The 12,753-nt window shown below is 30.9% G+C and overlaps 2 protein-coding genes and 1 pseudogene across 4 annotated transcripts; 1 reads left to right on the top strand and 2 right to left on the bottom strand.

Annotated features, from left to right (window-relative positions):
* The first annotated feature begins 34 nt into the window (after positions 1–34).
* LOC111294774 (uncharacterized) lies at positions 35–8,612 on the top strand. Its single transcript, XM_089742969.1, is given in 10 exon segments — positions 35–266; positions 269–580; positions 691–798; positions 2,108–2,221; positions 6,339–6,402; positions 6,885–6,937; positions 7,111–7,182; positions 7,273–7,390; positions 8,198–8,279; positions 8,457–8,612. Coding segments are annotated over 10 exon segments (1,122 nt in total). The 5' UTR covers positions 35–191; the 3' UTR covers positions 8,581–8,612.
* Positions 8,613–8,760: 148 nt separating this feature from the next.
* LOC111294776 (uncharacterized) lies at positions 8,761–10,762 on the bottom strand (annotated as a pseudogene). The gene is made up of 4 exons (XR_016327282.1): positions 10,725–10,762; positions 10,229–10,553; positions 9,736–9,854; positions 8,761–9,147 (listed from the first exon to the last, which is right to left on the bottom strand). The product of XR_016327282.1 is annotated as an uncharacterized LOC111294776 (transcript).
* Positions 10,304–12,753, bottom strand: LOC111295565 (uncharacterized). Of its 2 annotated transcripts, none has more exons than XM_089743510.1 (5): positions 12,275–12,753; positions 12,096–12,198; positions 10,919–11,720; positions 10,542–10,597; positions 10,304–10,441 (listed from the first exon to the last, which is right to left on the bottom strand). In XM_089743510.1, exon 3 carries the CDS (start codon positions 11,624–11,626, stop codon positions 10,922–10,924), a length of 705 nt encoding a protein of 234 aa, XP_089599636.1. In that variant the 5' UTR covers positions 11,627–11,720; positions 12,096–12,198; positions 12,275–12,753; the 3' UTR covers positions 10,304–10,441; positions 10,542–10,597; positions 10,919–10,921. The 2 variants fall into 2 exon arrangements, with proteins under 2 accessions (XP_089599636.1, XP_089599635.1); XM_089743509.1 differs by having other exon boundaries at positions 10,919–11,831; positions 12,275–12,752.

The following is a 12,753-nucleotide window of genomic DNA, read 5'->3' on the forward strand; positions in this document are numbered from 1 at the left end:
TAAAAAAGATTTTATGATGTATCTAAAACACCCTTAAAAAATTACATTAAAGTTCATCATTTAAATGTGTAGGCTTTACATAATTTTTTAATAAATTTTTACATAATACTTAATTATAATTGATTAATTATCTACAATAATTAGAACCAATATGCTTCCCGTTGGAAAATGCAAAATTTACCTTAATTACTATGTCTTCCGAGGAAATCGCGCTCCAGAACGTTCTCAACGTCTTCCATGACGACTCAATATAGGCCTTTAATTGTGGAACGGCTACCACCGCTTGACCGGACCAAAAACCCGAGAACTAACCGGCTTCATCCACGACAAAATGTTCTCCTTCCCTCCCTCCCAACTCCCCGAACTTTGCTCCTTCAACATCTATGACGCCTCTACTACTGCCTCCGCAGACCATCGAGATCTGTCCAATCATCACCATCGAAATTGGGGGAGCAGCAGCGGTGGTGGCTCCACAAACAGCGGTGACGAAGAATTGGACAGAGACGATGTCGACGACGACGAAGACGAGGATGATGATGCTGACGACGATGGAAGAGCTGGCGGTGAAGGAAGGAGGGAGTGATATGGGGCAAATGGTGAGAGAGTAATAGTTATCAGAACACGGTGACGAATGCGGATCCAGATGGGAATATGTTTTAAACGCAGAATTTGCACGGTGGAGAAGCGTAGGGTGCTAGTGGCGGTGGTAATGGGCAGAAGGATATTGCGGTGGTGGATGTGGGTTTAATGGCACGAAAAGATGTTTTGTTTTCGAGTGAGTCCGGTGATCCCTTGCGGGTCATTTTATCCGACCCTGTCAAGTAAGTAATTTTAATTTTCAATGTTGAAAAAAATAATTAATGCCTGTTTGATGTAGAATTTGGCGATATTTTCGATAGGATAGTGATATTTAGTTTGGTTTATTGTATATTAATATGTAATGTTAAAACTGCTAGTTCATATAGTTGTGAATTTTACCTTTTTGATGATTTGTTAGCTTCATCTGAGATTTTGAGGTGCAGGAAAGTCGATATTAGTAGTACAAGTTACCGAAGAAAGTTATGCATGCTATGCTGCAAGGCTTAGGGCACAAGTAGGACTATGGAGAAAAATGCTTTCTTTTTACCATTTTACAACAAATAATATGAGGAGCCTCTGCGTAAGAATACTGTTCTTCCAAGCATTATTTCGTTGTCAGGACAGTTATTTTCTTTCAAATAAAATGAACTGTTAGTTTTTCATCAGTATTAATAAAAGCACCTTGCATTGATGTACTGCAACATGGGCAAGACGGTGTATGTGATGCTCTTAGGTCAAATTATGCAAAAAAAATTTTCTATATGGAAATTTAGATTCTAATCTTTCTATTATAATTTATATAAATTTAGTTTTTTAATTTTTTCAATTTAATAATTTTTGATCAATTGTAAATGCTATCATTTTTTTTTTGGTTAAATTTACATACGTGATAATTGATTTGCTAACCTATCATATTAATATGTTAAAATTATTTCAGGTGATATTATGGACTAAAAAATGCCACATGACATGAAAGGTTAATCCACATTAGATTTAACAAATTTATTTCCATTTTTTTCCTGAACTTTGGGAATCGGACGCCAGAAATTCTCGATTGGAATCGACTGCAATCTCGATTAAGATGTTCTGAAGGCCGGGTTCCTCAGGAGTGGGGTTTTGAATGTGTTCAAGAGATCTGCAACTTTAAAGTATACAAAATTTTTGCTGGCAACAGCTTGTACAAAGGTTGAAGAACTAAAAGCTCCTGGAAAACTTATCACTCTATTTAAGAAAGCAAATAATTGCAGCATACACTCTAGGGGCCACAACACCTTGCATTATGCCTTTTTGGGTAAGGACTAAGGAGTTTCAAGCACTTCTACAACCCAACAAGCAAAATCACCCATACAAAAGGTGGATTGAGAATTGTTCTTCTGAAAGCTTTCAGGCACGGCATTGATTGCAATTTGCATCTATTGTTTTTAGTGGTCAACTTGATTATTCTATACTTATTAAAGTCTTCTGGGAAAAATATCATTATATAAATAGCCTAAATTCCACAGCTTAACTATTGATTCTTTGATTTTAGGCATCAGCTCTGCAAACCAAAGACTTGCTGGATAAACTTAGTATATCTTTGAGAGGCGATGAACTAAACATCATTGAGAAGCTTTTATCACCAGGCCATGAAACTGGAAATAGAGTTCTTCTATGCTGAACCGCTTATTCAGCCCACTGTAGTGCCTCAGGCTAAGGAGCATGACCCTGCACAAGATCGTTTTATGTTATTTTCTGACTTTGATCTTACGTGCATAGTTCGACAAGAAACGAATTTTTCAGAGGGCTTTGATTCTGAGTTTTTTTGGGGGAGTTACTGGGTTGGGCAAGAGGAAGAATAGGTGATAAGTTTTGGTGGCGGAAGGTGATAGAAATGGCAGTGGCGGTCTTGACTTTCAAACTTGGAGCTACGGAAATTTAAAGGATTTTTAAAGTTCAAATTATGTTGGGGGTTCTTGTTCTTTGTTAAAATTTTAAATTTAGTTTTTTATTATAATTTATATACATTTTGATTTGATTTGATGATATTAATTCAGTTATTAATTTCGTTAATTTTATATTATTAACAATATTTATGTGGATATTAATTTTGTTGACCTGATATTATATTTGTTTATGTGATAATTTACATGGATAAAATTTAAATTTAAATTTAAATTTTTTTAATATAATTTTATAAAAACTATGTTATTGTACATTGATAATGTGAGTCTAATTATTAATAAAAAAATATTTTATTATTTTTTTTAAAAAATCAATATTTTGAATTTGTTAACATTTTTTCATATTTTTAAAATATTAAATTTAAAAATTTTAAAGTAGTTTAAAATTTTTAAAATTAATATTGTTTCTGGATTTTTTAAAATTAAATTTTATTTTTTTAAAAATTCAATATTTTGATATTTTAAAAAAAATTCAAGTTTTTTAAAAAATATTAAATTTGAATTTTTTTAATATTTAAATTTTTTAAAAATTTTAACATTTTTATTTAAGCAAAATATTTAACTTTCTTATTTTGTAATTCTTTGGAATTCTTATAAAATTTTCTATATTTTTAATCTTTATGTTTTTTATAAAATTGTTATATGTTTTTTTAATTTTTTATGTTTTTAAAAAGAGTATAAATTTTAAAAATTTTCTACACGTTCTTTTATGCTTTTTCATGAAGAATAAATCAAAATTATAAGTTTTTCATGCTTCGCTATTACTCTATTTTACATTAAATTTTTACACTCTTCTATTTCAAATATACCAAAGCAGAATAAATTTTAAAAGATTTGTACCTTCTTAATAATTTATTTAATTGTTTACATATTAAAAATTTAAAAAAACAAAAAATGAAAAATATATAGAAAATTTATAAAACTAAAAAATTTTAATAAAATATATTAAATACTTTTAGACATAAAACGAAAATTTTCAAAAAAAATAATTTACAAAATGAAAATATTGAAAAAAAAAGGAGTAAATTTAATATTTTCAAAATTTTGAAAATTTTGTAAAAATATTCAAAATATTGAACTTTTTCAAAAAAATAAAATGTGATTTTAAAAAAATTCAAAAAATACAATTTTTAAAAAATTAAATATTTAAAAAATATTAAATTTTATGTTCTAAAAATATGGCAAAATTCTAAAATATTGAAATATTGATTTTTTTAAAAAAATAAAATGTGATTTTTAAAAAAAGTTAAAAAAATATGATTTTTTTAGTAATTAGACCAACATTATTAAATTTAACTTATACATAAATGAAATTTTTATAAAATTATATTAAAATGACTAAATTTTAAATTTTGTATGAGTAAAAAATTTTTTTAAAAAAGTAAAAAAATATAATTTTTTTAATAATTAGACCAACATTATTAAATTTAACTTATACACAGATGACATTTTTATAAAATTATATTAAAAAGATTAAATTTTAATTTTTTTATGAATATAAAAATCATTTACATAAATTAACAATCAATTTCATTTATTAAAATTATCATATCAATAAAATCAATATCATACTAATAAAGTCAATGCTCATATCACGAAGTTAATGTCCACATCAACATTTTTAATAACAAAAAATTGATAAAATTAATAATTGAATTAAAATTATAAATCAAAATCATATGAGACAAAATTTATATAAATTACAATATAAAAATTAAATTTTAAATTTTGATAGAGTATAAGAACTTTTGATATAATATGACTATTTTCATATAATCTAATTTGATCAAAATTAAGAAAGGAGTGAAAGTAATAAAAAAAGTTTTTTTCATCATCGAAACGATGGTAGCTAGCGACAAACAATGGCCGGCACGATGCAGGCTAATCGAAATTTGGGTTTCTGGAATTATTCGGTGGCTAGTTCCTGAGAAGAGAGATATTTTAATGAGAAAAAGTTAGAAAGAGAATGGTAAAAAGAAAAATAATAATTTCATATTTTTTCTGTTTTTATTTTTTAGTATTTTGTTTTAATTATTAATTAATTAATATTTTTAAAAAATAAAATATGATGTGAATTAAAATATATATCCAGTAATTTAGTTCACGTTAACACAATTAAATATATAAACCGATTAAAATGTCATGTCATCAAATCAACAAATATAAACCAATTAAAATATCATATCATCAAACATTTATCTTGTTTTTTCCAGATTATTTAACTAGCATTTGCCATGAAACTGCTTGGTCAGCCTTACCCCAGCCATTTGTTAACAGTGATTGTATCAGAATATTAAGCCTAAATGCTCAATTACTTAATTCAAAATTAAACATATTATTTTAGCTAAATCAAGATCAAATATTATCGATTTATAATAGTTTAAAATTTTTTAAGGAGTGCAAAATATATTTGCAGTTAAATTTTTAACAGCAACATGTATCAAAAATATAAAATATGATAAAAAAATCAGATAAAAAAATAAAAGTTAAATGAATTTTTTTTAAACATCTCTCATTTTCTTCATCTTTTTTCTAAACCTTCTCTCTCTCTCTCCCCATTCTCTGAAATCTTTTAAATCTTTCGAACCCTCTTGCATGCTTGTAAGAGAAAAAGAGAGAAGATGATGTTTTTGCAAATAAGCATATGAATGTGACAATAACATAGTTGGGTTTTGAGTAAAGTGAGCTTGATTTTGCTTTATTAAACTAGAAATAAGGACGAGGACATCCAAGTTTAAGTTGCTGATAGCATCCATGAAAATGACATAAAATAAGAATCACTAGTGACATGATCAATTTGTGTTTGGGTCTTAGTGTGGAAAATGGGGGAAAGGAATCGATGGGTTTGAAAGAAAATAAAGGATTTTGTCTGAAACTACTACAATTCTGATCTTGAAAATCCAATTTCATCTTTAGTAAATAAAAAAGACTACTTTCATTTTCTTCTCATGAATTTAATTTTGAGATGATTTTTGAAATGGGTTTTGGTTCTTTTTCATTTAGATTGTTTTTTATTTGTTGGCTTTTTTTGGTGGTTGTTTGCTGGTGGGAATTATAGTGATAACTCAAAATGGGGAAGGGGAGGTTTAGTTTAGAGTCCAGTGATTGATGGGGAAAACCAGCTGATGCTCCAGTATAAACACCCAATCGTAACTTGACCTTACTTGGACCCAGCAAACACTCGACAATCCTCAATTTGTTGTTGATGGGTCTGTTCCAATTTCATCAGTAAAGCAGTTTAGTCATTTTTTTATTAGTTTTTTTATTAATTGATGATTAATCTTTTTTATGAACGTAAAATTTGAATGAAATTTAAAAATATTTTAAATGTAATTTGAATTTCAATAAGCTTTTGTTGCAAGTTTTTGGATGATTTTTTGTTTTCTTCCTTTGATTCTTTCACAAGGAATTATTTGTACTTTGACTGTGTTGATCAATTTAAAATTTATAATCTACTTAAAAAAATATTGTAGGTAAATTAGTGACTGATTTTTGGTTTTTTATGAGAAAAAAAAACTAACATTTTGAGCATAATTTATATTTTTAATGTTATTTTATTTTTTCACTTCAAATGTGTTTATTAAACAAATAAAAAATCACGTTAACGACAACAATTTATTATATTATGCGAGATAACAGCACATGTGTTTCAATTTTTTTTTCATCTAAAAAAATTTTAAATTATTATAAATTTATAATGTTTAATTTTGAGTTGATTAAAATAATATGTATAATCTTGAATTGAATAATACCCAAATATTTAGTGCTAAATTTAACATTTAGCCGAATATTAATGTGATGTTATCAATGCATTATCAGAAATTTTGCTATACTTGTTCGCAGTCAGTTCCAGTAGACACAGTCGGTGGCTCCAAATCTTTGCAAGTAATATTCTTCTGTTTCAAAGTAAAATCTTTATCCCCTTTAACTTTGAATCTCGGTTATAGTTTTGTGAACTACCATTGTAATTTGCTTCTATTTCCATGCAATGATGATATGCATTGATCAGTATTATATTGGTGTTGGGCACCCCATCTTTGTGTGCCTTACACCATTTCCCAGGTTGCTAGATTGTATGCTTCTATTTTCTTGGGTGTCTATGTTTTTCACTGTCTACATGTATTAAATGAAAAGTTTTGTCAATAAAACCTAGGATTCCTGGATGTGCAGTGATTTTCTATATAGATGTGGATGGTATTTGATATAATTCGGAGGAAGGAGAGCAAACATTTGGAAAAATTATTAAGTTATAATTGGCAGGGCTATTAAACATTTTGATAATGCAGAAAGTTTCCATGGCCAGCTATTGCATAAATATTTTTTTCTATGGACATATTGATTCGTTTTCTTTTTATTGATGTTCATGAGCAGCTCGGCAGGCATTTCGTCGGGAAGAAGAGTTACAGTTCTACCACTTATCTATTTGATCAAGTTTCTCTTTTTTCATAACTCCTTTTGGTGTTACTACCTTTCTAAAGAATCACTTTCAAAATTCTATCTGCATTTTGTTAATATTTTTTAGTGTTTAATTATTATGCTTTACACTTGGCAACTTGTCCTAAATCTCTCTTTTACTTGTCTGCTCATATAGGGCAAGAGTAGCTATGGTGACTCAAATATAATGGATCCTGTTCTGTTTCCAACAGGTCGGGTTATCATAAAGGTATATCTAGTGAAATCCCATGTTCTTTTTTTCTTATAATATTCTTGTTTTAGATAGTCAAATTCGCTGACTGGAGATAGATTGACACAGGGGAACAAGAGGACACCACAGCACTTTGTTGGACGTAAGGCTGTTGTAACTACACAATGCTTGAATGGATGGTTAGTCGCCATCTTTCCTCTTCCAACGAGAATTGATAAATTGACATGTTAGCAATATAGGATTCTACATTTATGTCTGTTGATGGTGCTTTTGGTTGGTGGGATGAGTGATGATTTGGAAGTTGTACGAGGCATGATTTGTACTTGCAGCAGGAAAGCATGGTCAGAGACATTGGAGTTGGTTATTCAAAACACGTTTCAAGGCTTAAGTTAGTTAAGTAGATAGGGTTTTTTAAGGAAGAAAGTGAGTTACAGAAATTGTTAAGGAAGCTTAGAGGAGAAGGGTTCAGAGTTTTTGCCGTACCTGAATCTTCTTTTTACTTTTTATATAAAATAAAATTGATGATATGACCAGAGCTTTTGATCGTTAATAGTAAATCTATATGGAGTTCAAAACAAGATCATGTGGGTGAGTGTAAATTGTATTTAATTATCCATAACCAACATGAATTACATTTAATGATTCATAATAAATTAAAAATAAGTTGATTTGTTGTGAGTAATATTTTAATGGGCCGTTGGTAGCTGGACGAGTTTTTCATAGGTGAGGGCAAGCCCGCTTTGTGATAAGAAATCTGGATATCGATCTTCTTTTATGATGACGTGATAATTGAGTGTATATTAATTTAATGAGCATAATAATGGACTATATTGACTGAGTGAAAAGGTGTAAAGGTGTCTTTTTACTTCTTGAAAATCCTGCAATTCTTACCGGAGTCTCTCTTTCTCACTCTCTACTAATGTTTGCAAAATCTTGAATCAACTCATATTCCTCTGCCCAGATAAAAGTCTATGTAGATGCTAATGTATCAATTTGCATGTGATTATCTATTGGTTGGCAAGATAGAGTTTAGGTGACATTGGCCTGAATATTTCCGGTGCTATTATTTGGGAGTATGCTTTTGAGTTTGGAGTTTGGATAGAGATTGACGGAAGGTATCCTGTTTTGAGAACTTGAGATTGTGTTACATGTTTGTTTGTTTGTTCATAGTAAGACATAGTGGACAACACCATAGACAGGGAATCACGATAAAGATGTTTTCTTATATTTCTGGATTATACTAAAATATTTCAGCCTGAGTCTGTCAAAGTATCTTTCAAGGCAAAGTAAAAAATGATCCTTCTTGCTTATTACAATTTCCATTTGCATAGTGTTAAATTGCAGTATCGCTCGGTTCCCAAAGTTCCAGACGATACATCCTCGAAGCCAATGTCAAGCAAGATGGGACCAAACTAGTTGTAGACCTGCAATTCATATAAAATGGGGGCAAGTGATACTTTGTTGCCGGTATGCCACGGTTCAATATTTAACCTAACTTGAAAATATTTCTCTACCATTGTTATAGTTTTTCATGAGTCCAAAATTGTGGTACAAGCCTTGTAAATTACAGAACAAGTGCAAGAAAATGGCAAAAAATGTTTGAACGCAAAAGTATATTAAGGAACCTCACAGTGCGACAATTGCAATTCTAACATCAAATTCTGCCCCTATGCTGATAAAGGCTTACAAACGAAATTGAAAAAAGAAAATAACAGACAAAAGATGACCTCACTTCTAGTGTTGGAATTTCACAACTCAGCAAGTCCTTATCAACCTAACAAAACCTAACAACTAGTTTGCATAATGCAAATTGATGTTTCTACGGTAGCATTAAGAACATTCAATTTAAATTAGGTGCCACTGTTAATCAGATTAGGGAATAGGGTACACTCTCCTTTGACAACATGAAATTGCATGTTGAATAAATGGAAGCAGCAGCTGCCCTTAGCCAATTCCCTGTCAAAGCTGTCTCCCATCACCGATCTGCACGAGAACATGACTACATTGTAAAATGATTTGTGAACATCTGCTTCAGCCAGAGCTAAATGTGATGAGATAAAAAAAAAATCTCAATAAAAGTTCCAATCAACCAGTCAACACAAAATGCAGGAACAAGCAGATGGGTATAGTTAGATGTTGATATCAGCTAAATTCTTGAGCTATATTAAGCTACTAGCACATATACAAGGTCTTTCTGGTGGGGGTTGCAGTTGACATGATCCAAGTATAGGGTGCAAGATTGAATGTCAGATTGCAACTTCCCAACCAAATGTATGGTCACATGAATGAAATTTCAGCCTCCATCTAAATTTACATTATAAAATGTAATGTATATCCTAACAAGGTATTAATGATATCTGAGGGAAATGGTCAACATCAGGAATGATGTATGAAAGTAAGAAACTGTTTTAAATCCTTAGCACAAAAGCAAAATTTTACAGACTTGGATGATGAATAAAGCATTTGTTTTCATGCAGAAATTATCAGCCATGAGAAGTTCCAACAGATATAAAAATCTAAGGCATAACCGACCATCATAATAACAAAATAAGAATAAAACTATAATCAAACCTGATATTACTTTCTGATCCTCCTAGTTGTGGTAAACTATAAAGCACATTCCAATGCATATGTTGCAAGCCCTGATCGCAATGCAGCTGCATCCCTTTTATTTGGTTCAACCAAATTTCCTGGAATATAAATGGGAAAGTCAGAAAGATTAGAAATACTCTTCTTTATAAACATAAAGATTCTACTTAAGAGGAAATAGATTGAGAAGAAGTAAATGAACTTGAAGAGGTAAAATTCAATTAAGTAGTGTACCGTCTCAATCACCTATTTTCAACAACACCTAAGGTGCTAGGCTTTACCAAATTATTCACCTTTCCTACTCATAAGGGATTATCGATAAGGGAATAACTGGGTTCAAATTAGACAGTGTAGGTTCCTTCACCCTTGACTTCCAAACTAACACTAGAGACAGTAAGTATTGTGTTCTTCAGGTAAAAACTTGAATACCATTCCTTCAAACAACAGTAAACATGATAACTTTTCTGCAACTTACTAGCTGTTTCTCTTTTTGAGAAAGAGCTTTATCCATCTGATCAAACAGTGCACTCCATCTCGCTCTATGCACCTCAGCAGCACCATCATCGGAAAATCCATCAGCAGAATTTCTTAAAATATCAGGATCATTCCCTTGGTTAGAGGGGAATTCTTTCGATATTAGAGAAGATAGCTCTATTGTAATTACACCTCGCACTTTCTTCTTACTGTGCTGCAAATGCAGAACATAAAAAAACAAACAAAAATACAAAAGTACGTATCCTAGTTTAAAGTCTAAATATCTAATAACAATTTGAGTGAAAGAAAAATACCTGAAAGAAGTCCTTTAATATCTTGCTGAAGAAGTATTGAGATGCAACTGTGGCAGCTGAAACACAATATGTCATTTATATCAGTTTGGGCATTCTTTTCTTCATTAAAGTCACCATAAAAACATGAATCATCTTTACCAAAAGAAAATAGTTGATTCCAGATAATTCTATTGTACATGCAACAGCAAACATTGGGTAACCAAATCTCGCTCAATTGCCATTTTTTTCATGTACAAATATGAAAATGTTAAAAGAACGAGCTCTCTCTGGGCCATCACTCAACTACCATCTTTTAACATCTATTTGCCATCACCAATTATTCTCACTTTTTTCAAGGATGTTCTGAAATAAAGAATTAGATGAAAAAAATTACTGACCTTTTACAGAAAGGAAGAGGCACTGATAAAGTTTGCTGATTCCTCATTAGACAAAGTGCTAGCAGTCTCAGATGCCTTAGATGGTGACAATTTCAATGCTAGTGCATCATCCTCATTGACTGGATCTACCATGCTTGAATCACCATCTCCACCTCTTCCCTCTGAAATTGATGAATATGGCTTATGCATTGGCGCTAGATAAAATCTTGCTTTTCTCCTCATTGATGTAGTATTTGGAGGCCCATCTTCATGGTAACAACTGAGTCGATGTAATCCTGAAAAATCCATATTTCCATCACCAACTTCAATTCCACTTTTTTCATGACTTGCCTGTTTGCTTTCTGAATGCAAATGTTCAAAACTTTCAGACTTCACTAAGGCCTCTATTATGGAATGGACCTGTTTTCTATTTCTAACATGATTTATAATCCCAGGGATTAATCCATTGACAAGTCCACTTGGAGCAGCCATTTTTGTGAACCTGTCAACCTGTTCTTTCTTAGCAAGCTCCATCTTCTTGAGCACATCATACTTACTTTTCCTTCCACGGTGCTTGGGCACTGGTTTTCCGCAATGAGAAGATGACAGTAAAGCCTTTTGCATAGATATACCCCCATTAGAAGATGAAAGAAAACCATTCTGCTTCATCTCATTCGAAATTCTCAACGAGTCTTTCTCCTCCAGTGGACCAATAGAACTTCCACACATAGAAGCATCCTTTGGCTTCAAATTTTAGATATGTTTGTGATGAATTGACTCATGGTTTATCGAGCTAGTAGCATCTTCTGCATTCAGATCCAAGCTGATGCGTTTCGAGGTTACACAATTAATATCTTGTGAACACAGTTTGTCAAACTTTTCTTTAAATTTCGGATTGTTATTTTCAAAGATTTGAAATTTTGGGCATTGATTTCTGTGCATAAATGAAAGGAAAAAGAAAAAGTTCTAAAAAATGTAAGTTACATAACGATTATAAAATAGTAACAAACAGAAAACGCCTTCATTCTTCAATATCACTATAAAATTTGATTCTTTTTCCAAAGTCAAGAAGAAAAGGGGCGAAAAGGCCATAAACAAGGCTACCAAAACAATAATCATTTCTAATGTTTCAAGATGATTAATTTGCCAATAATTCAAATGAACTACACCCCCTCCCCACCAAAAAATAAAAATTTACCCTCAGCGCGGATGACAGAATCAAGATCTCTCATTTTGATTCGCTTAGGTGAAACTTCATGTGTTTCTTTTAAATCATCAATGCTCCTCTTCATTCCCACCAACTGAAAAAAAACAAGGAAAATGAACAACAAATTTTAAATAAAAAATTGAAGAAGAAAAAATAAATAAAAAGACAACCTTGGAATCAGCTCCAGGCATCAATGCCAAGCCTTTAGAAACGAAGGCAGAATCAGCTTGATCTTCCACTTCTTCGAAAAACCCAAATTTCAAATTTCAAAGTTTAGCAAGAACTAAGTTCATGGGCTTTTGAGAAAGAACCAAGAAAAGCTCCAAACTCTGGAAGAAATAGAGGCTTTGCTGAAAAGGGTACTTGAAAATCAGTAAAAATGAATGGAAAGTTAAGGGTGAAGAGAAATTAGTGACTTTTAGGGTAGAATCTGTTGCCTTTTGGCGTTGGTTTTTTTTTAAAATATTAAGTTCAGGGGAATTTGGGGTTTGCTGTTTTGGAATTGAGTTTGCAGGAGAGAGAATGAGGGAGAGCGCGCTTTTAAGATTAAGAAAGGGTTTTTTTTTTTTTTAAGATTTAAATTTAAGATTTTTAAACATTAAGACATTTTTTTAGAATAATTAAGTTTTGACCATTTAAGCATCATAAA

This window comes from Durio zibethinus, chromosome 14, assembly GCF_047325235.1.
Source record: "Durio zibethinus cultivar Kanyao isolate XHJ-2024 chromosome 14, ASM4732523v1, whole genome shotgun sequence".
Lineage (NCBI taxonomy): Eukaryota > Viridiplantae > Streptophyta > Magnoliopsida > Malvales > Malvaceae > Durio > Durio zibethinus.